This window comes from Vicia villosa, linkage group LG1, assembly GCF_029867415.1.
Source record: "Vicia villosa cultivar HV-30 ecotype Madison, WI linkage group LG1, Vvil1.0, whole genome shotgun sequence".
In the NCBI taxonomy this organism is placed as follows: domain Eukaryota; kingdom Viridiplantae; phylum Streptophyta; class Magnoliopsida; order Fabales; family Fabaceae; genus Vicia; species Vicia villosa.
Window position 1 is genome coordinate 92,547,297 of NC_081180.1, and position 24,813 is coordinate 92,572,109.

Below are 24,813 nucleotides of genomic sequence, written 5' to 3' on the forward strand. Positions count from 1 at the left end.
ATTATAGCACTACATTGAGCATCAAGCACCACAGTTTCTTCATCTATGCATCCCTTTTTCTTTGTGAGCATTTTCTTCATAAATTTAGCATATTTGGGCATTTGCTCTAATGCTTCGGCAAATGGTATGTTTATATGGAGTTGCTTGAAGATGCTCATAAACCTGTTATATTGCCTGGCATTGTCTGACTTTGACGGAGCGTGGGGGTATGGTAAATGTTGGCTTGGTATCACAGGATCTACCTTCTTTTTCTTAGAACTTTTTCTTTTCTCTGTCATCCCTCTTTCTTTCTTGGTCTCATCTATTTCTCTTTCAGCATCTTTGCTCATGGTGCTCACTATGATTTCATTCTCCTCATCTTCCGCAGCCTGATTATTATCCTCTTTCTCGGTATCATTGTTTTCCACTTCTTTCTCAGCACTTTTCTGACCGGTTCTAGTCGTCACTGCTTTACAATGCTCTTTAGGATTATCTTGAGTGTTGGCGGAGAATGTTGCATTTGACTGAGTAGCCGCAATTTGTTTAGCCAGTTGCCCTACTTGAGTTTCCAGATTTTTAATTGCAGCTTCCTGGTTCTTCTGATTTGTCATTGACATTTGCATGAATTGATTCATGGTCTCTTCCAACTTAGATTGTCCTCCTTGTTGTTGTGGCGGCGGTTGATTGTATGGTTGAAAAGTTTGTTGCTGGTACCCTTGATTGTTGGGTCTTTGTTGATACCCTTGGTTGCTATTCCTCGGAGGGTAATTCTGTTGATATGGCTGATTTTGGTATTGATCTTGCCTTGGTCCTTGAGTGTTGTTCATGTAGTTTACTTCTTCTTCTAGGACTGGTGGACAGAATCCTGTTTGATGATTGCCCTTGCATAATTCACACTTCGCAACTTGATAAGAATTAGATATCCCGTTCAGCTCCTTAAGTTGTTGTGGTAGTTTGGACATTTGTTGTGTCAAAATTTCCACTTGTGAAGTTAGCAATTTATTCTGGGCAAGTAGAGCATCACTGTTGTTCAGCTCCAACACTCCGGGTTTCTTATCTCTTACCGTTCGATCATGGTTGCCTTGACGATCATTTAGAGCCATTCGCTCTATTATCTGAGTAGCTTCCGCAGGTGTTTTGGACATGAGTGAACCACCAGCTGTGGCGTCCAAGAGTGTCTTGTTTGTAGCTGTGAGACCGTTACGGAACATATGGATTTGATCAACGTCTATAAAACCGTGTCCTTTGCACTTTCTCAACATAGCTTTATACCTTTCCCATGCTTCATTCAAAGATTCATTACTACCTTGAGAAAAGACTGCTATTGCTGTTTTTGCTTCGAAGAATCGGTTTTGAGAGTAAAACCTTTCCAGAAATTTTTCTTCCAATGTGTTCCAATTTGTCATCACTACCTCGGGTTGATCCAGATACCAATCTTTTGCCTTAGATAGCAAAGAGTGTGGGAACAACCTCTTAAATAATGCTTCCTCATCAGCTTGAGCGACACCCGTAGTACCCGCTAACTCATAGAATCGAGTAAGATGCGTGTACGGGTCTTCATGGTCCAATCCGGCGAAAGGACTTGCACAAATCAATTGTATGATACCGGTCTTCAGTTCTGTCGGTCGCCCGTTGGCGACAGTTCTAGCGAACTGAGGATTGAGTCTTGGACTATTAGCACATGGACCATTAGCAGCCATGTTGCCAACAGTAGGTTGTATTAAAACTTCCTGTTCTTCCTCCGTGAATAGTTCGTGAAAGAAGAATCCTTCTTGCGACTCGTCAATGGTTTCAAGTTGTTGTGACGATGTCGCGGTTGCGTTGTCTCTTGCTTTTGCTATGTTTGCTCTTCTTCGTGCTTTGCTATTTAACCTCCTAGCGGTCCTTTCGATCTCGGGATCAAAAAGAAGTTGATCGCTAGAAACTTTGCTGCGCATACACAATCTTCTGCAAAAACTAGCAAACACGTGAAACAACCAAATAAAAATTAAAACTCAAAATAAGAACTATTGCAATGCGTGCAATATTGACACCAATCCCCGGCAACGGCGCCAATTTGTTGAAAGTTTTTGTGGGTAAATATTTTCTGTAATATATCGTATCCACAGGGATTGGTTAATATCACTGCCGTTCTATAGTTGTTTATTTTGAGTTAGGAAATTTGGTTTGGTTTGTTTTATACTTCTACTAATATCAAAAGCAAATAATAAAATAAAAGCAAGTAAAAGACTTTGTGTTAACAATTAGAGAAATATGTTGAGCCTTTAGGGTTCATCAACCTAATCCTATACAGTTATCAATTAATTCACAATAGAACAATCCTTTGAATTATTATCTTCACTTATCCTCAAATAAGATTCCATGTCTGCAAATCAAATTAGATAAACTTTTACCGGTATGAGATTCGATCTCTCCAAATATCAATATCGATAATAGTAATTAAGAACGATAATTATGAAAACCCAATCACAATTCCATCTCTGCGAATTGGTATTGAATCAATATAGTAACCTAGGGCAAAAGTTAAATCCTTTCTTTCGATCAAAGATTCAACAATGATGTAAATTAAAAGCAAGGTTTCTTATTGATAATAAATTCAAACAATTGTTCACAGGAATTAATCAATGGTAATGTATATTCATAGGTTAACTACTACCTTAGACTCAACAAGGGGGATTTAGCTCTCCATAGACATGAAGAACACACAATAATCAATGGAGGAATTCATCTTCATCAATGGAATGCCTTCAATTGGTAAAGAATCCACCTTCAATTGTTGTTCTCAGCTTCAGAATCAGATAGATCTCCTAATTTCGCTCCAACAAAGTATCTCCCACCACCTGGAAAACTAGGGCTTTAAAACAGAACTTTTGGGCTTTTAACGCCGAGGCCGCGGCGCGGCAACGGGCTGGCGCGGCGCGCCCCTCAAACAGAGATCTTTTCGCGGCGCGCCTAGGAACTCTCGCGGCGCGCCCTTTGTACTTTCCATCTTTTTCTTCTGCCTTTGATACTTCACGCTCTCTATCCTCCTCATGTTCTTCTTAAGTTCTTATTCAGCTCAAAACCTGCAAAAATAACACCCACAAGTGATTCGATTTGCTTTACGCACGAACTAAACTTATTCAGCTCAATTCTTAATGAAAACCTATGACTTCATCACATTTTGCATTGGTTTAGAGAAGAAATCACTTATATTAACACATGAATTTACCATTAATTTACTCCTAACACTCGTTTGAAAAGTTCTTAGCCGTTTTCTAAAACCCTAATCGAAAACCCAGTTTTCTTTTCTTGTTCGTCTTTTGTTCATTCTGCATCCATGGCTGCCTTCTCATCCCAAAATGTTGATACATCTGTTCCTCACCATCTCCAAGAAGAAATTTTGCAACTTACTCCTGTTGTTGCATGCTCTATTCCCAAGGACAAATTAGAAGTTCTATGTGAACTTATTGTTGATTTTGACAACCTTGAAGAACATGAATTTCATCTTAAAGAAGACATCATCTTTCAAGGATGGACCTCGTTGTTTGCTGAGTTCGTTGGCCCAGTTTATCCGGATCTTGTCAAGGAGTTCTGGGCACATGCTGTGGTTGCTCCAAAATCAATACTTTCTTTCGTCCATGGAAAGTTTGTTGTTATTACTGAAAACATCCTAAGAGTGATGTTTGATCTGAAAAACCCTGAAGGGGCTTTTGAGATTGATCAAAGGGCAGATTGGGGAGATGTTCTATCCACTCTCTATCCAAATGTCAAGGAAACAAAAAGCGTCAAGGATTTGAGAGATGTCTACAAAATCTGGACAAAGATCCTTCTTGGGTGTTTCTACCATAGGAAAGGAACACATGCCTCGGATTTCATCAATAATGAGCAAAGGTATATTCTTTATTGCATTGCCACTAAGAAGAAGGTTGATGCGATCTACATCATCTTCAACCATTTGTGGAAAGCAGTAAAGGATTCCAGAAACGCTTTCAGAGAAAAAGGTGGAACAATCATTCCTTTTGGAAGGATTATTTCAAATCTTTTGGTGCATTCAAAGATTGTTGAAAGGTTGGAATCTGAAGGTATTGTGAAAGACCTTGCTGTCACATCTGGGGCTTGTCTGAATGCATTCACTTTGAAGAAGATGAAAGTAATTAAGGCTATCAGTAAGACTCCCCAACCTCTTGCTGATACAAGAATCAGAAGAGCACCTGTTCTTGCTGAGTTTGAAACTTTCTTCAACTGTGAGGTACCTGTAGTCAGAACTAGGTATCTGTTATCACAAGAAGAAAATAAATATCTCAAAAATCAAGAGAAGGGTGCTCCAATGAAAATAAATAAGAAGAAGGAAGAAAGGACTAAAAGAAAGCATGATTATCCTTCTGCTGTCTCTAAGAAACAAGATGTTTCTAAAGAGGTCATTGCAAAGGTTGCTAAGTCTGTCTCTGATGAGTTTGAGAAGAAAGGGAAAGAAGCTGTTGAGAAGAAGAAAACAAGAAAAAGGAAGATGATTCTTCAAGAGTCTGATGAAGAAAATGTCTCTCAAGAGGCTGAGAATCAATCAGAAGTTCTGGCATATGTCAGAAGGAAAGAAATCTCTAGCGGCAAAGCAAAGATTATTGAAGAGCCGAAGAGTAAGAAGCAAAAGAAGACTGAGGATGTGGCCAAAGCTTTTCTGAGAGGTTCCAAAGGTATATGCATTTCTGAACCTGATTCTGCTCCTGCTGTTCATTCAGAAATTGCACCAATAGAGGTTGTCCCTACACCTGAACCAGAAAAAGCCACATCAGAATCACCTGTTTTTGTCCATGTTCTTACACCTCCATCTTCTCCTATAACCATTCCTTCCTCTCCACCTACCATCAATCCTGTTCTGGATATACCACCCCTTCAAACTCTCTTTCCATCTCAACCTTCTCCCAATGCCACCTTTGAACATACTCCCTCCACCTCTCAAAACAACCTTTGTGATTCTCCTCTTCCAACCTCTGCATCACATGAGCAGCTGCTCCGTGATTGCAACTACACTCCCAAGCCTCGTCCTGAAGCTGAAGTGGTAGTGTTTGATTCTGATACTGAAGCAGAATCTTCTTATAGGTTGGATAGAGAACCTCATCCGTACTTCACTTCCAACCCTGCCTTTTCAAAAACCCAAATAAAATTCCGCCCTGTATACCCTATTGGTGTAGTTTTTGAAAAAATAAAGAGGAATCTCAAAAGTATCTTTGATACTCTCAGAATTGCTGAAAGTTCTGGATTGAATGATGTTGCTATGCGGAACTTCTGGAGGATCTTTCGCAGAGAATCAGATGCTCTGTTTTTAGAACTTCAGGAAGCCTGTGTAGCTGCTGCCCCACGGCCTCGTGGAATTCTGAGGAATTATGAAGACTTCTGGTTTGCTAGTCTCAAAGGAAGACATCTGTTGGAAGAGAAGCCCTTCTTGGATGAGATGGAACAATTAAGACTGGTTGCTGAAATGGAAGCAAATCCATGCAGGGATATTGTTATCTTTATTCCTAATTATCCTGTTCTGCTCGGAGACTTCAAGACTCTCTTTAACTATCTGAGGGAAAACCCTTCTGAGAAAGACCCAAGCTTGGTCATTCCAGAAGTTGTTGATCCACCAGAAGTTGAAGGTCCTTCTGCTCCCAAGAATCTAGCTGCCATTCTTCAGGCACTTGAGAATGGAGACTCGGAAATTCCTGCTGCAGAATATGGAGATGCTTCTATGCAAGAAGCAGATGTTGAAGATCATGTTGCTGAATCAGATCCTGTTGAGGAAATCCCTACAAATGATCTATCCATGGAAGCTACAGATCAAGTTGCTATTCCTGTGGTTGAAAGCGGTGAAGCTTCTTCTGATGAATCTTCTCGTCTTGCAAGGACTCTGGAAGAAATTCAGAAGAGACAGGATGAGCAAAGCTCACTCAATGCTGAGTTTAGAGCTTTCATGGTGAGGCAAGTTGGACACAACAATGAGGTTCAAGAGATGCTGGCCAAGATCCTGTCAAGGCTAGGGCCATCTTAGATTGAGTCTGTGTTGTTTCTTTCTTTTTGCTGCATCTGTTTTTGTGCATCTGATCTTACTTATCTTCATGTACTTCTGTACCTGATGTTTGAACTTCAATGAAATCATCTTCTTCCTCCGTGTGTTTCTTTTTGTTGTCTCTGAATCTTTTCTGTTTTTTTGATGATATGACAAAAAGGGGGAGAAATATGTGATAAATGATTTGATTTAATCAGTTGCTTTCACTAACAAGAACTGCAAGTTCTATATGGTTTAAGTGTTTTGCAGGTATAAAGAAGTGAAGAGAATCTTCAAAGCACACAAGAAGCAAAACCATAAGAAGCGTTATTCTTTAAAAAGAATAAGCTCATGGAAACTGAAGCAAGCTGAGTGCTGTCAAGCTTCAGAATCAGAAGCACTGATAATAGAATTTGATCCATATTTGTCTATTTGTTCTGACAAAATTCTATTTGCTCTGATACATTATTTTAGCCTATATGGCTCTGATACATATCATGTGTTCTAATATACATTTTATGTTCTGACTCGTTCATGCTGACTTTTGTCGTTTAGTTTTGTTCTGTAACATTTCAGGATGTAGAGATGCTCTGATGATGCTCTGGTACATTCAACAATGTTCTGATACAAATCTAGCATGAAGTGATGTTGGTAGAAATTCAAAGCTCTGAAGCTATCCGAGGGAAGCAGAAATCAGAAGCTGTGAATGTTCTAAAGATCCAGAAAACTCAAGTTCTGAAGCTGTCCTAAATGGAAGCAGAAATCAGAAGCTGTGAATGTTCTGAAGATCAAAGAAATTCAAGTTCTGAAGCTGTCCTAGATGGAAGCAGGAATCAGAAGTTGTGAACGTTCTGATGATCAAAGAAATTCAAGTTCTGAAGCTGTCCTAAATGGAAGCAAGAATCAGAAGCTATGAGTGTTCTAGGGATCTAAAGAAATTCAAGTTCTGAAGCTGTCCAATGGAAGCAGAAGTCAGAAGCTATGAATTCTCTGAAGACAGAAGCTTATGTGATCGTCTCTACCGAAATAATCAGGGAAGTCTTTTATTAAAGTTCTTCGAGTATTTATTTCAAGGGGAGATTATTTATCTCAGGGGGAGATTGTTAATCTCAGGGGGAGACATATTCACATGCTTATGCTATAGCTGTGTAATTTGTCTTTTGCCGTCTGCTCTTTCTGATCGCAAATTCATATCATTTATATATGTTTTTGTCATCATCAAAAAGGGGGAGATTGTTAGAACAAGATTTGTTCTGATCAATTATCTTAGTTTTGATGATAACAATAATATGAATTTTGCTTAAGATAATATGGTACTCTAATCCAATGCAATTTCCTTTTCAGGAAATATATAAAGAGTATGCATAATTCAGCGCTCAGAAGCTTTGTCTCAAGGGTTCAGCATGCAACATCAGAACATGGTCTGGCAAGACATCAGAAGATGGTCGAAGCAGAATCAGAACATGGGTCTATGGAAGCATCAGAAGAACATGAGATCAGAAGCACTGAAGTTCTGATGGTATCACGCACAGAAGCACTTCAAGGTCAGAAGATCAGAAGATGCTTTGCACCAAGCTGTTTGACTCTGATGATATTCAAACGTTGTATTCACAAACATCAGATCAGAAGGAAGTACAAGTGGCAGGCTACGCTGACTGACAAAAGGAACGTTAGAAGCTATTAAAGGCAACGTCAGTAGACACAGCGTGAACAAGGCTCGAGGTAGTTGACAAAAGCGTATAACATTAAATGCGATGCTGTACGGAACACGCAAAGCATTAAATGCACTCAACGGTCATCTTCTCCAACGCCTATAAATATGAAGTTCTGATGAGAAGCAAGGTTAACGAACTAACACAATTTCTGTGAATATTAACTTGCTGAAACACTGTTCTATTCAAAGCTCAGAATCTTCATCTTCATCAAAGCTCACTACATTGCTGTTATAATATATTAGTGAGAATAAGCTTAAACGATAAGAGAAATATCACAGTTTGTGATTATAGCTTTTAAGAAGCAATTGTAATACTCTTAGATTTGATTACATTAAGTTGTAAGGAACTAGAGTGATCGTGTGGATCAGAATACTCTAGGAAGTCTTAGAGGTTATCTAAGCAGGTTGTAACTAGAGTGATCGTGTTGATCAGAAGACTCTAGAAAGTCTTAGAGGGTATCTAAGCAGTTGTTCCTGGAGTGATCAGTGTGTGATCAGAAGACTCTGGAAGACTTAGTTGCTGACTAAGTGGAGAACCATTGTAATCCGTGCGATTAGTGGATTAAATCCTCAATTGAGGTAAATCATCTCTGCGGGGGTGGACTGGAGTAGTTTAGTTAATAACGAACCAGGATAAAAATAACTGTGCAATTTATTTTTATCGGTCAAGTTTTTAAAGCTACACTTATTCAAACCCCCCCCCCCCTTTCTAAGTGTTTTTCTATCCTTCAAAATAGATGAATGGAATCCTAGAAACAAAGAGGTTTCTAGCTTCCACAACCAAGATGAAAATCTTCAAATAGAGGACACTCCTTTCGATCAAAGTAAAAGAAAGAGCGGGGGTTAAAAATATAGTCAAATACACTATATTGAGAAAACATATGTCATACCCCAAAATTTACCCGATACGATCCAGGTCTATTAATTTATTAAGGGTGGTAAAATTAAGAGTTATGGGGTTTAACATATCTATTGTTAAACCCAATCTCTTATAAAACCATCTTTAGTTAAATATGGATGTATGATTAGTAGGTATTTGGGCCCAATCATTTGGCCCATCTACTTTATTTTAAGGCTTCCAATTTTATGCAATTTTGCAAATTTATTTATCCTACACTAATCATTTATGTTTGTTATTTTAGCAAAGCCACTACAATTATTTTACAATTATTTACTTGTTTTTACTACTAACTAATATGATTATTAACTATCATTGCGATTGTTATTAGTAATATTAAGTAAGTTTATTATTAACCCTTTTTGTTATTAATTAATTAGGAGTTAGTTATATAATTAGTTACAGGTTTGTTAATAATATTATTATGGTTATTAAGTTTATTTTATTATAATCTTATCATTATTAAGATTTTTTTTTAGTAAAGTGGGCCGGTTAGTGAGTGGAATGGGCTTAGCAAACTGGGTTACTGGATCTTGGGCCAAACAGGGTTAGGGAGTGGACCGGGTCAGAACCGACCCGGATCCTGTTCATCATCTCCCTTGCGCAAACCCTAAGCGCGGCCACCACCACCTTCAACAAGCATCCAAAATTCGGGCCCAAGTAAATGAATCTTCAATCACAGCGCAAACGGAAATCAAATTGAAATCATAACTTAAACAAATAAAATATTTTATTGAAAGAAATTTGAGATTACAATGAATCAATTACAATATGAAAACGAAATATGAATCAATAATCTAATTCTAACAATCTAATCTAACCTAAAATAACTAAACCCTAGGCTATAAAAGAGAAGGAAAATTAGGAGAGGGAGGATGAAAAATTTCTGGAGAAGGGCTTGAAGCTTGTTGCCGCGAACATAAACCTTCGAGCTTGAATCTCCAACCAAAACCTGCAAACACACAGAAGAAGGAAAGAGATCAGAAGGAGAATCGGAGCACACACGTTCCAGAAATCAAGACCAAATGGTAACCGATTAAACTTAGCTTTAGGTTTTGTTCTACGATACCGATTTGCATGTGTAATTGTTTGTTTTTTTTGGAATTTAAGGTTAGGGTTTTGTTTAGGGTTAGGGTTCTTGGTCATTAGGGTTAGGGTTCATAATCATCTGGGTTCGTTGTTGAAGGTCGGGGTGGGGGAGATGAAGATCATGAAGATCTTCATCTGGTTTCTTCAATCTGGGCAAAACTGGGTTTGGGGGGTTGAAGATTCCGGTTAAACTTCAACCGGAATCTGGGTTGGCGTGGTGGTTCTAGGGCGTTAGGCGGTGGTGTGTGGTGGTGGGTGAGGGTTTTATGGGTTTGCTACCTAACTGAACAATACACCCCCTGCAAAAAATAAAAATTAATTAAGTTATTTTGTTAATTTTAATTAATTGTTCTCTTCGATCCGATTATATCTAATAGTCGTATTGGTGAGAAATAATGTTTTTTTATAAAATAATAATGCAATAATAAGATCAATATCCTATCGTTAATTAATTATTTTAAGGGTTTGTTCACTAATCGTTTCAATCAAACCAATCGATTGCGATGATTAGCGACAAAATTTATTTTGTCAAGCGGATTAAGGTTCAAATTGTTAACCGTTTTAATCGAATTAATCGATTGCGATGGTTAATAATAAAGCTATTCTATTAATAATCTAATTTAAAATACATTATTTGCTAAAAGTGATAATCGAATCTATCGATTAGAATTGTTAGCAATCCTTCATTAAATCTGTTAATTATGGTGATTGAACCTATTGATCATTGCGATTAATAGAACATATTTAAAACAGGGTTGTCCGCTAATTTAAAACACATTTTGCATCTTCAAACTACGGAATTTCAAAACTTCGATAAGGCAATTCAAAATGCCTTCATATATTCATATTAATTCTAAGGCGTACAACCCTCCCCGAACTACGTAGACTCTGATCCTCCATAAGGAGGTATGTAGGCACTTGGATAACCAAGGCGAGTCCCCTTCCCCAAAATCTCACTTTTCACCCTATTCATTTCCTTAGCTATAAACCTTAACACTTTTAGCCATAAACCTTTGCCTTGAACTCAAGACCTTAGGAAAGGGTTAAGGGTGCCTAACACCTTCCCTTGACCCGAATATAATAACTTACCCCGAATCTCTTAACTGCGTAGGGTTTCCTATTCGCCCTGGTAGAATAGGTGGCGACTCTAAATCTAATTTTTTAGGGCAGGTTGCTACAATATCCACATTCAAGATGAAAGATATTGGACTAGTTGACACTCTTTTTGGGATCAAAGTAATGCAAAAATAGTGGTGGTTATGAACTTAGTCAAATACACTTTGTTGAGAAAGTTCTTGATAAGTTCAAACTGTCACGTTTCAAGAAAGTGAATATTCAATTTGATCTTAGTGTCAAAATGATGATTGAAGAGTTGTGGCAATATTATAATACGCAAATGCAATTGGTTTTCTATTGTAATTGTTCAGGAAGCCCAATCACCTCAATTGGGCCAATCCAGCCTTCGGCCCAAGGCACCTTAGACGCGCGCGACAACCTCCCCTGGTCCGCTCCGGGGAAACACTAGACGTAACCGAGCACGATGAAGCCTCGTGGTCGGTAGCAGCCAGCTCGCGCATCGCCTAGATTCACGCCTTGCAAAGTGGAGCCTATTCCACTTGGAATAACTCTATAAATAGCCCTCTGAACCCAGAGGGCAAGGTAATCTTTTCTTACCCCCAAAACCTCTCACTTTGTTGTACCTTGTTGATCACATACTTACTTTGGCATCGGAGTGCCTTGCAGGTACAACCATTTTTTCTACTCTCAACCGCTCCGGATTCAAGCCTTCTTTGTTGCTGGCCATCTGATCTGCTCGGTAAGATCAGTGGTACCGTCTGTGGAAATATCCAGCTTCCCTGTTTCTCTTCTTGCATTTCTTGATCCATTCTTGCTTCCCGCAAGAACCTAGAAACCAAAGCTTTAACCCAATCATCATCCATGGCTGGCAATAATGAAGACTCCTCTTCTCTGGACGCTACCGTGATTAACAGGAATGACCTTTCCATCGTCGTTCCTCCACCCAGAAATACCATTCCACATCCTCGTGACGGTCTTACAGCTTCTCCTTCCCCGAGGGATCTCCACGACGACGTCGTTCAACACCTCCGCGGCACCAGTGGCAAAGACAATCACGAAGAATCTCAAGGGAACCCTTCTTCCTCCAAGGGTCCAACCCCCCAGGACCAAACTATGGCCTCCGTTCTGGCCGCCCTCGCACAAATGAACGCCCTTATCCAGCAGTAGAATGACAGGATCGGGGCACTCGAGCAAAAACGCCGTTCAAAGACTCTCCCAAGTCACAACTAGAGATAAACATTACACATTGGATTATCTTAGTGTATGTAAATAAAAAATTCTCTTTATTAATTTATTTGTGATATTTTGTATTTAAAAAAATGGTTTTAAATTTTTTTTATAAAATTGATTTTTTTTTTTACAAAGTTGGTTTTAAAACTGTTTTTTTAAGTAAGTAAAAAACAGGTTTTTTAAAAACTGGTTTTTATTTTAAAAACTGGTTTAAAACTGGATTGAACCGTATGTAAATCGGTTTTAAAAAACCAAACCAGTTTTATAGAAACAGGTTTAAGATCCAAACCAATCCATATATATAGTTTGATTTGTTTTGGTTTATGATCCATGCACATCCCTAGTGACGTCTCATTCGACATCACATATCTGATACCAGAATTTCATTGGTGCAACAATTGATGTTTCAAATTACTAGTGCCATTTCTTTGTTAATCAGCAACATTATGATAGATCACACCCATTATATTTATCTCTTGATTCTATTTTTGTAAAATGCTTCAAAGTTTATTATCTAGGTTAAATAGGTTTTTTACTAACTGAATCCCATGCTATAACATTAGGATCATTGGATGTGACCTGTTGAAGCTTTTCCAACTTTCCTTTTATTATTAGCATTTTCTTCATCATTTTTAACTTCATTGCTTTGTACCAATTGGGGTGAGGGTTCAACTATTTTACCATGCAAAATAAGAAATAGACATTACACATGTCCTTAGTCAATAACCATAACCATTGTAGAACATAACCATCATTTACTAAGATAAAATAAATTGTGATATCTGGAGGAGGTTGATAATAATATCAAGTTGAGTAGGTGAAGCAACAGGATTAAAATATTTTACTTGACTAATTCATTTAAAATAGACAATAGACAATTGATCAAAATAGAAAAACAAGAAAATAAAAGCTAAAATTGAACACAAAAAACTATAAATTAGAACATAGAAAAAGATTAAAAAAAACTTACTGAACAGAGAATGATGGTTTTAAACAAGAGAACTGAGAGAGAGAGAGAGAGAGAGAGAGAGAGAGAGAGAGAGAGAGAGAGAGAGAGAGAGAGAGAGAGAGAGAGAGAGAGAGAGAGAGAGAGAGAGAGAGAGAGAGAGAGAGAGAGAGAGAATTGTAAGATGAAACAGGAGGGAGGCGGCGATGGACTTGATACCTTTGCCATCTTTATTAGAACTTTGCTTGAGAGACTATGATGGAAAATATTTTCACCAATGCGTATCATCTTAGTATAAGGTGAAAAAAGAGAATATTGCTCCAAGCGTTTCTCATAGATGGTGTTAATGATCTGGTACGGACTTGAAGTACTTGGTAATAAACTTGATGATAAGCTTTGGTTGATGGTAGATATCGAATGCCTGCTGTTGCGCCAAGGAGAATACATGCATACTCTAACGCTCAAGTTAGTGATTATCAGATTTAAAAGAATATATTTTAAGTTTAAAATAGTGTGTACTTGAATTTGATGTTTCTTTCTCATGTTATATGTGAGTTCTAGGGTTTTGATGGCATAGAACTTTATTGTGCAAGATAGTTATATGAAGAGACATGTGTCAGAGTAATATTTGTTCTCTCATTTGACGATTCTTTTCAACCACACACATTGATTATGTGTTTCCTAAGGACAATGTTATGCGTGTTTCTAAGGTCCCTGATCAATTTCATTAGAGCGCTTATTCTTCATGGTTGTCGATCTCTTAGAGATCAAATGATGTATTTTTTATTATTCTTTATTGTGAACTCCTATTCTTTGTTGGTCCAACAGAGAACACATTTCTTAATTTTGTAGTTAAAAAAATCAACTGCAATAACACTTTTTGAACTAATTAAAAAATTCATAATAAATGAATAGTTCATTCATCGATGTAATTTTTTTAAGTGAAAAGAATTACAATTGAGAGCGAGTGCTATACAACTTACTTTTAAGTTCGTCAACAAGTTGCATAATAACTTCTTTTTTTTATTTTTAAAATATCACTTTTTAAAAAATTCTCTAATTAATCAAATTTTATTTCAAATCATTTAAATGGTACTCCCTTCGTTCCTTTATAATTGTCACTTTTTAAGTTTTTTCACATACCAAGACAACCAATGATTATTGTTACTTTTTAAATAATGATTATTCTTTTTCCAATAATATCCTAAACTTTTTTAACACTTTATTTAACTTTTTTTCTCTCTATCATAATGATTAGGGGTAATTTTGACAAAACAACAAAAATACTTTCTTGAACTTTAAAATGTGACACTTAAAAAGAAACAATTTTTTTTCACAAAAGTGACAATTATAAAGGAACGAAGGGAGTATTATCTAAGAGCTACATGTTAGTTTAGTCTTCTACATTTTAACTACAAATATTAAGTTTTTTATGTAGTTCAACTCAAAAGGTTCTTGTCAAAAAAAAAAATTCAAAAGGTTAGTCTTTGCATTTAGAATACTCAGATCACTAAAAAAATCAAATACTATAAATGAGCTTGATTGTTTTAAATTATTATTGACAGTACTATAAACTTTATTGCAAAATAAGTAAAAGCAATATGATATTGTTGATAGTGTTTCCTTTTTACCTTCATGGTTAAATATAGTAACAAAGATCTCAATTCAATCACACTATACGTTGCATGTTTTCTTCTTCTTTTCTACCCCACTCCCCCTTACAAATTTACAGCGAAACCATATAAAAAGCTGAAATCCTATAATGGATAACAATAAAAAAGCCAGATTGGTGACACATGAAATTCAATTCATGAGTTGTACCTACAGAGACACTCACGCCACCCATTCACAAATTTGGAAAACTCACTCTGTCAGAAATCTAACCCCCATAAACACCATCGGTCGCAGCCACGTTAACGAAACTCTTGTTTCAAACGTAACCTTAATTTTCTAGAAATGACCATATTGTCCTCATGTTTTTTGACAGTGTTTGGTAGTTGTCGTGGTCCTTCACACACTGTATTAAGGCCATTTAAAAAGGGAAATAGTGACGACAAAGAGAAAATGAAGGCGCGTGTAGTACGCGTTTATACTCGAATCAGGGGCGGACATCACGAACTTCCATATTCAAGTTGTGGACCCTGCATTCTCTTTTTATTTTTTATTTTTAAAGTTTTTAAGATTAATCTTGTTTTACAGAAGAAAAGATAAATAAATAAATAATATGTTGTATATAAGGGTGAGAATAGAGTAGATGGAGCTAGGCTTTGTCAAGTCTGAGTATCTAAGTCTATTTATTTGAACATTTATAAATAAGTAATTCAATTAATGTTTAAATTGACTAACAAATTAAAATATCAATGATACTAAATAATTATTTGTATTTACTTATTCTAATTTACTTATTCTAATTTTTGGAGCTAACCCAAAAACAAAACAGGGTGTCTGCTCTGATGCCAATTGAAAATTTGATACTTTACAATAGATGTCAAGACTGGTGTCTTAACATCAATACACGATGTTAATACAAATGTGAAGACATCATATTTCTGACATAACAGTTTTACCAACCTATAATTTATGCAAAATTAAATTAAAGAAGGTAAAAACACAATCAATTGCTAACCCGATTTAGTGCAATATCACCTACTCTGGGGGCATCCAAGCCAGGAAGAAAATTCACTATGATAGTATTATTTCAAAGCTAAACATGCTTAGTTTATAACTTATCGCCTAATCTTTACCTTGTGCAACTTCTACCTAGGACTCCCCAAGATATAAGACCCCCTCTCACTTCCAATCACCTCAATGACAAATAAAAAAATACCAAAATATAAGAACATATTTCCAGTTACACACAATGCACTCCTTGCTTAAAAGCTCATGAGTGATTGACAATGAACAAATAGTCAACCTCAATGCATCAAGAGATACATGACTAATATACATAAAACACAACACAAGCAAGATGACTCTCAAAACCTAAGACTCTACATTTTTCTTCTTCTTTACAAAGTTGTGAAGAGACAAATTGCATTAGGATTTGGTTTCCTTTAATTTATATACTCATAATCTTTCCATGGGCTCGACTTCTTTACCCAAATATTTCTTGATCCACAAGCTAGGGGATGTGTTAGAACAAGATTTGGTTATGCATTCAATCTTTAAGTTTTGATGATAACAATACATATTTTTGTATGAAACAAATTGTACTCTAATATTTTCTTAAGTGTGCAGATTCATTATTTTGGCTGATTAAGATTGTTGTCTAGATAATCATCAAAATCAGCGTCATCACACATCAGAATAACTATTCATCTCAATTTTGAAGAGAAGTCAGCAATTCTGAAAAATGTTAAACAACTCATCAGAAAAAGATTTACAAATGTTTTGAAGCAAAACGATTATTCAGATATAAGAATTAAGTTCATAAATGCTTGTTGTTTCCAGTTCAGAAATTAGAATGTGTCGTTCAAATAGGCTGTTGCTCTTGACTCTAAAGACCTCTTTCCGTATCTGAAGGATTATCTCTCTTGGAACTTTTACGTTACTTGATCTCCTCAGTGCACACTCTACTTCAGATAAGAAGTACATCACAACTGAAGGACGATTAGAACCTTGCAAAAGAAGCAACATGGTACAACAGTACATCACCTTTTCCACTTTTGTAAGATGTATTGTATGAATCCTCCGTTTGTGTGCTCACTGTTCCCAAGACTTTTTAGATTCATTACTTGAAGACAAGCTTTATCCTATCCTCTCTCAACGATCATCTTTTTAAGGGATTATATATTTGAGACACTCTCTTTTCAAAGAAGATTAGGCATAAACTTGATAGGGAAGAGCTCCGAAGCAACATGCATCTACAACTCCAAGATCTACAAACAACATATAACAACACAAAAGTGAAGTCTCAAAACCAAAACTAGTATCACATGGTGATAAAATCAAATAACATAAGAAAAGAAGCTTATAAGGAATATAGAGGTTGGATTCCCCCAAAGATGGGTTGACTTAAAATCAACACTAATAAAAAGCTTGACTGAGAAAGGCTTATGGGGCTTAGGCCAAATCATCAAGAAGGTCAAATGATAGACTTCAACAATACCAAAGTTCAAGGAGAACTTGATTCCTTTGTTGCTGAAGTCATGGTGACGAAGATTGCATTGGAACAAGTGATCAAAAGAGAGATGAAAAGAATGTTGTTTGAATCGGACAATCTGGACCTCATGAAGATTATTAACAAAATTCAATTTTTATGTTTTCTTAGAATATATTTTATGGAAAGAATTAAAAACAATTTCACTAACTAGTAGTATTATTTATGGAGAAAACAAAAGAAAAAGAAAAATTAAATACAATATACAGTTAATTTCACCTTAAAAAAGATATGTTTTTATAATAAAATATTTTTTTTTGGCTTTATACCACCGGTTTAGTCCGGTTCGGGGGCGAGTTCTGGCATCAAGTGGTCCCATCCCCCTCCCGATCGCAGTTGCGGGGGATCGAACCGTGGTTCTCCCTACCAAGTCCAGCGCCAATCACCACTGGACCAACTAACGATTGGTTAAAATATTTAAATCAAAGAAAATTGTTTCTTTTTCCTTAACAAGAAACCATTCATTAAATCTGTTATAATTCAAAACATTGTGTTGATCTATTCATAAATGTTTTCCTTCTATTAGCCCTAAGCAATTCAAGAAAATATTTTAAAACATTGATTCTGCATTGATCAAAATCAAATCATACCAATTCAAATTCAAATTTAGGTAAAAGATTTAATTTTGTTCAAACAATTAAGAGAGAGAAAATCGGTCCATTGAATTTAAATTTTTATCAAATACATTAAATTCCATTTTGTCTATTTTTGTTCATATATCGTGTGATTAAGGGACTATATAAAAGGATAAAAAGCACAATGTTAAAAAAAAATTGTACTTGAAGAACCTGTCATAGACAAGAACGAACTTGTTCTTCATCCAGAAAATTCAAAGCATAAAAAAGCGCTTTTCTGATAATCCATTGACTTTTAGATTACCTCATCATCTCATACATAGTCACTGTAAGTCAGCTCCACCATCATTTTTTATTGTTAATTTTCTTCAATCAAGATTAGTACTAATTATATATTAATTTTTTTTATCATCATCACTCACTAGAATAATATTTTATCTGTCTCTTTCTCTTCCATAGATCCGATTCTGTCAAAGAATCTGAAGAAAACACATTAATTTTCAAGAAAAAAAAAGATCAAAAATCAACGTAGTGGTGATTTAAAAATTTATGATTTTTCGAAATCAAAATTTAATGATTTTTCTACCATTTATTAAAATTAAATGCAGCTACCGTCAAATTCATCAACCATAAATTTGATTTTCATTTATTTATTTTGAAAAAAATCATAACTTTTTTTCTTGTTGTGGAACCCATTAGTCCTATTTGTTTTTGGGTCCTTTTACGTTTCTCACTGTCAAATTAAAAGGTATCGTTTTCTTCGTACCTTGGTTGGTTTGTAACCATCTAACTTCTTTTATTTTTTTTTTAAATTTCTCTCTTTCTCACTTATATCAGTGTTGTTTATGTGTGAGATAGATAGATATAGAGAGAGAAAGTGAAAGAGAGAGAGAGAGAGAATGAAATGTCAACCAGTTGTTTTTGCTTAGATTTGGTGTTGTGTGTGAATATGACTTTGAGAAACATCATGTGAGATAAGGTTGTTTTTTCTTCTTCTTATTTTTGATGTTTTTTTTCTAACAAAAATTTAAGATAATTTTTGGATTTTCTATTTTCTGGGTCTCTGTCAAAATTCTCAATACTGACAAGAAATAGGTCAAGTGTGAAATATAAGAAAATTTAGGACTTTTTTTCTTTCTCTTATGTGTCACTGTTTTGTAATTTTCTTGCTGTTGTGGGTTCAGACATGAGAAGCATGTGTGAACCTTGTTGGATCAGAAAAGAAGACACTTTCTTCTTGTCTTGTTACCTTTTTCATCTGTTTCTGGATTAGGCTTTCTTCTAAAGAGAGAGAGAAAGTGTTAAAAGTCTTGTTGTTTGTAGGGGTGTTGACAAGAAAATAGCTTTTTGCTTTTCTTTTTTCTACTTTTTTAATCTGAAAGTTCAGTTTTTTAGCTCATTCTGATTTTAAGGGTTAAAAAAGTCAAAGCATGTGTGGAATCAGAAACTGAAAAGTTCATTGGTAAAGTGATAGTGACGATTGGTGATAATAAAAAAACAAACTTGAATACATAAGAGTCAGAATAGAAGGAATGGAGAGTACTATTCTTCTCAGACAAGTTTTTGGTGATAGGAAAGAAAAAGTTCATCCTTTTTATGGGTTTTGAAAGTGGGATTATTTACTGTTCAATGCAAAATTCTTCTACCTTCTTCTCAACTGTATGCTTTATGTTATCTTATAGTTTATTGTTCTTTGTTGACATTGGATTTGATTTATGCATCTTTGATTGTTTCTATGTTGTTCTTTAATGTTGCTGATGAGACTGTTTTTTTACAGCAAAGAAACATGGAGGGTCGGGGTGAGATCGGTCTTACCGGTGATGGTTTAGATACTAGTATGATTGGGAGAATGAGGGAAGATGAGTATGAAAGCCGGTCGGGAAGTGATAACTTTGAACTCGATGGAATGTCTGGTGATGAACAAGATGGTGGCGATGATCAGCGCAAGAGGAAGAAGAGATACCATAGACACACTCCTAATCAAATTCAAGAGCTTGAAAGGTAAAAAAAAAATCTTTGTTTTTCGGTTTGAACTTTGAGCTAATGTGGTTCTATGTGATTGAGCTATTTTGTTGTTTTTTTAGTTTCTTCAAAGAGTGTCCTCATCCTGATGAAAAACAAAGGTTGGATCTTAGTAGGAGACTTGGCTTGGAAAATAAACAAGTTAAGTTCTGGTTTCAGAATCGCCGAACCCAAATGAAGGTGAGTTTTAAACACCACGGTTTCTGATAACATAGAAAATCTGTGAATGCGATCTAAATTGCGGCATCAAAGTTTTCTTATATCTCTGAATCTAGACTTCTTCAGCCACATTTGTTCTATATCCGCCATAATAGAAAAGATCTTGATGTGTGATTTAAAGCTTTGTTGAACAACATAGATATTTCACATTTATTTTTAGATATATCTGACTACTTTTTCCTTTCTTGAATCAGACTCAACTGGAAAGACATGAAAACATAATGCTTAAGCAGGAAAATGACAAGCTAAGAGGGGAGAATAATATAATGAAAGATGCAATGGTAAATCCAATATGTAACAACTGCGGTGGGCCAGCGATTCCCGGTCAGATTTTGTTTGAAGAGCACCAGATTAGAATCGAAAATGCCCGGCTAAAGGATGAATTGAATCGTATATGTGCTTTAACGAACAAGTTTCTCGGCAAACCGATATCATCAATGGCTAATCCCATGGCTCTATCAGCCTCAAATTCAGGTCTGGAACTTGGTATTGGAAGGAATGGTTATGGTGGTGGTTCGAGCTCTCTTGGCCCGTCCTTACCAATGGGACTTGATCTCGGAGATTGTTCTGCAATGCCTGGTATTAGATCACCAATGGGAATGATGGGAAATAGTAATGACATTCAGCTTGAGAGATCGGTGCTTATAGATCTTGCATTAGCTGCTATGGATGAACTATTAAAGATGGCTCAGCCAGATAGTCCTATTTGGATTAAGGGTTTGGACGGAGAGAGGGATATACTGAATCAAGAAGAGTATGCAAGGTTTTCTTCTTGCATTGGTCCGAAACCTCCGGGTTTTGTCGCCGAAGCTACGAGAGAAACCGGCATAGTAATCATCAACAGTTCAGCCCTTATGGAAACTTTGATGGATGCGGTAAGATGATTAAATACTTGTGTAATTAGTTTTTGAATTTTATTGATGTTTATGCAGGTCTATTAACTATATTTTCTTGAATAGAATCGATATGCAGACATGTTTCAGTCAATGATTGCTAGATCCATAAACCTTGATGTTTTATCTGGTGGCATTGGTGGAACCAGAAATGGTGCTATACATTTGGTATGTGTCTTATTTGCTACATGTTTGCTTCATTTTATCTTGGTTTTCAAGAGCTGATTAGCATTATGGATTCTCAGATGCATGCTGAGGTTCAATTACTTTCACCATTAGTTCCGGTTCGTCCAGTGAGAATTCTGCGCTTCTGTAAGCAACATGCAGAAGGTGTATGGGCCGTGGTTGATGTTTCTGTTGAGATGGGTCATGATGCTAATTCTCAACCATTTATTAGCTGTAGAAGACTTCCTTCAGGATGTATTGTGCAGGATATGCCAAATGGTTATTCCAAGGTAAGTTACAATCCTTTTTTTATGGGTTAAGGTTGAACTTTGCATGAGAAGTCGGTAGTTTTTTTATTTATTTTTCTTACTTGTTCACTTTAGAAGTTACTTCTCTAGTTATGATATAACAAACTCGTGCCGCTCTAGAATTATGTGTGCCAGTGTCTGACAATCGTATGACACATGTCAGATATTGTATGACACGTGCCCTTCATAGTTTCCTTTGCTTCGACACTCTTTGATCTGTGTTCGACGTTTGCATGACACTCGTATGAAGAGTCAAACAACTAAGCGTCCCAACAAAATTTATTTATTTTCTTTGTCGAAACAATGGTGACTAATAAAGTTTTGAAAGACATTAAATTTGATTACAGCTTTTTTTGACATTATACTGATAAATAAATTGCTCAATTTAGACGCACATCTATATATTTTGGTTCACAATTTAGATCTTTAATATGTAATATTAATATTTCATTTTACGGTAGTATTTCATCTTTATATTAACATTAATGATATATATGTGCGTGTCAGGTCTCCGTGTCGAATTCTTTGCCTTAGTGTTGTACTATTATTATATTCTGAATCCATAACAAGTGTCTCTTATTGTTTGCACTTGATTAAATTATCCACTGCCACTCCTAGATATTAGTAAGTCAAGGTTTATATGGTTTATTTTATAATCTTCATATCTATTTAGCATCTTTTAGTATTTAAAAGTGCATGAAAATCATAAATCCAGGATTCTTCAATCTTTGTTGTATAAACAATACAATTGATGCTTCTATTACAGTCTCTTTTAGTTTGATAGTATTTGTTTTTCCTGCGAACGAGACCAATATGACCTGGATCCAGTTCTCTGCCACTAATGCTATATAATAATATGAAATGGAGACATTTGTTGTGTTAATCTGTGCCTTTTAATATAATCAAAGAGATTTATAGTTTTATAATTATTATGAAAGTTCTATCATCTGTCAAATGCGTTGGGATTCACCTCTACAAACATCAAACATATGTTACTAATTTATAATTAGCCAACATTTTCTATAATAATGCTATTTATTTTTGTCTATTAGTCTAATCAAAGTTGGACCATGGCACAAAAACTCGGATTATTTGAAATAGTTAAATTTCTGTACTATTGCATGGAATGTATTTTGGCTAGTGTGACATGAGGTAAGTTGCATTGGTGTGCAGGTAACTTGGATTGAGCATTGGGAGTATGATGAGAGTGTTGTTCATCAACTCTATCGTCCATTGCTTATTTCCGGTATTGGATTCGGTGCTCATAGATGGATCGCCACTCTCCAAAGGCAGTGTGAAGGTTTGGCTATCCTTTTGTCGTCGTCCATTTCAAGTGACGATCACACAGGTAAACCAAATAACATGCACGAATATATATATATATATATATATATATATATATATATATATATATATATATATATATATATATATATATATATATATATATATATATATATATATATATATATATATATATATATATATATATTTACAAATTCTGATCATTCGTTAAGTGCACAAATTAAATGGTTTAAATTTGGCATTTTTGTTTTACAGCACTGAGCCAAGCTGGAAGAAGAAGCATGCTGAAGCTGGCACAACGCATGACGAATAATTTTTGTTCCGGGGTTTGTGCTTCATCTGCGAGGAAGTGGGATAGCCTTCAAATGGGGACCTTGAGTGATGATATGAGAGTTATGACTAGGAAAAATATTGATGACCCTGGCGAGCCTCCCGGTATTGTGCTCAGCGCAGCAACATCTGTTTGGATGCCTGTTTCAAGACAAAGAGTGTTTGATTTTCTACGTGATGAACGGCTTAGAAGCGAGTGGGACATTTTGTCAAATGGCGGACCAATGCAAGAAATGGTTCACATTGCCAAAGGTCAAGGACAAGGAAATTGTGTTTCTCTCCTACGTGCTAATGTGAGTTATTTACTTATCCAAAAAATCGTAATCCTACATGACTAGAGATAATTCGTAAATATGACTATAAGTCGGTTTTATGAGATTGAGTTAGTATCAGATTATTGTTTGGAATGTGAACCAAAACTAAAAATCTTTGTTGTGTTTACAGGCTGTTAACGCGAATGATAGCAGCATGTTGATTCTGCAAGAGACATGGATGGATACATCGTGTTCGGTTGTGGTGTATGCACCGGTTGACGCACAATCATTGAACGTAGTAATGAGCGGTGGGGATTCTGCATATGTTGCACTCTTGCCTTCAGGCTTTGCCATTGTTCCTGATGGTAGTAATTCCTCTAGCTATGGTTCATCAAGCGAGACTTCACAGAAAGGCAACGGAGGCGACAATGGTGGAAGCTTGCTAACCGTCGGGTTCCAAATTTTGGTCAATAGTCTTCCAACCGCCAAGCTCACAATGGAATCAGTTGATACCGTGAATAATCTCATCTCGTGCACCATTCAGAAGATCAAAGCTGCGCTTAGAGTTGCATAACAAAGAATCATTTTGTTAGTGCAACGTAGCTTATATAACTTGTTTTGCGAACTTGTTTTTTGGTTCTATAAATTTTTTGAATTGATGAGAAAAGAGGTTATAAATTTGGTTGTATAGGGAGGGTCGCATAAGAAAGGTTTCGAGTCAAGAACGAACCGCAAACGAAGGAATTTGTGGTGAAGCTGTTGCGAGTGCGAACAAGTTTGTCATGGTTCGGGTATTGACTCTGTTGACCTGCGAGTTAACCTTGATATTCTTACATACATATCGAAACATTTGTGTCTCTTATTAATGCTGCCCTATACAGTTGCAACTTGCAAATGGAAACTGCACAACTATTATGATTTTATTAATGGATTTTTCATATTTTGGTTTGTTATATTTTGGTTATAAATTTTCTGATTATGTTTTATTTTGGTTCATTTATTTGAGATGGTATACTAAAATAATTTAATATCAAAAGGTGATGGGATTGGTTATCACATTTTTCACACATAAATTAGCAAAATAATTTGTTACTGTTATGCATGTTTCATCCGATTTATTGCACATATTTGTTTTGGATTCTTCTGGCCTTGCCTGAAATGTTAGTATTTCTAAAGAATCTTCTAATAGCTCATATAGTAAGTTATCTCGTGGGATGAAAAGCAAGAAATTCTTGTATTAATTTTGAAATATATCTAATTGAATATCTAGTACACTTGTTTAGATTTTATTGGGAATATCTTAATTTTATAGAATTTATATTGAGTGTCACTCTTCATTTACTCTTCATTTTATAAGTGTTATAGAGTTTATATAAAGTGTTACTCTTTATTTTACACGCATATTTTATAAGAATGAATTATATTAAACTTCATTTTAATTTGTTTGGTTTATGAGATTTTAAATCAAGAAAAAGTGGAAGTAAATCAAAATTATATATCTTATCAGAGATATCATATTAACGATAGCAAGGGAATCTCTACAAGTAAGGAAGAGAAATCCAAACTATTAGTCTTACTTAGACTATGGTCAAAGCCTCAAAATTCGACTGAAATGAAGTTTGATCGATTAAAGTTACTAAAAC

The 24,813-nt window shown here is 35.7% G+C and overlaps 1 protein-coding gene across 3 annotated transcripts; it reads left to right on the forward strand.

Moving 5' to 3' along the window:
- Positions 1-17,865: 17,865 nt before the first annotated feature.
- LOC131643540 (homeobox-leucine zipper protein ANTHOCYANINLESS 2-like) lies at positions 17,866-24,123 on the forward strand. Of its 3 annotated transcripts, none has more exons than XM_058913790.1 (9): positions 17,866-18,002; positions 19,452-19,675; positions 19,759-19,876; positions 20,110-20,790; positions 20,875-20,976; positions 21,054-21,263; positions 22,455-22,629; positions 22,842-23,209; positions 23,361-24,123. In XM_058913790.1, exons 2-9 carry the CDS (start codon positions 19,461-19,463, stop codon positions 23,742-23,744), a joined length of 2,253 nt encoding a protein of 750 aa, XP_058769773.1. In that variant the 5' UTR covers positions 17,866-18,002; positions 19,452-19,460; the 3' UTR covers positions 23,745-24,123. The 3 variants fall into 3 exon arrangements, with proteins under 3 accessions (XP_058769773.1, XP_058769772.1, XP_058769771.1); XM_058913789.1 differs by lacking the exon at positions 17,866-18,002 and adding an exon at positions 18,443-18,653; XM_058913788.1 differs by lacking the exon at positions 17,866-18,002 and adding an exon at positions 18,690-19,333.
- Positions 24,124-24,813: the final 690 nt, after the last annotated feature.

Excerpts from the sequence above, each read along its gene's own strand:
- LOC131643540 (XM_058913788.1), top strand. The coding sequence starts at position 19,271 with ATGGGTTTTGAAAGTGGGATTATTTACTGTTCAATGCAAAATTCTTCT. Across the intron at positions 19,877-20,109 it reads ATCGCCGAACCCAAATGAAG|ACTCAACTGGAAAGACATGA; the intron begins GTGAGTTTTAAA and ends TTCTTGAATCAG. Across the intron at positions 23,210-23,360 it reads TTTCTCTCCTACGTGCTAAT|GCTGTTAACGCGAATGATAG; the intron begins GTGAGTTATTTA and ends TTGTGTTTACAG.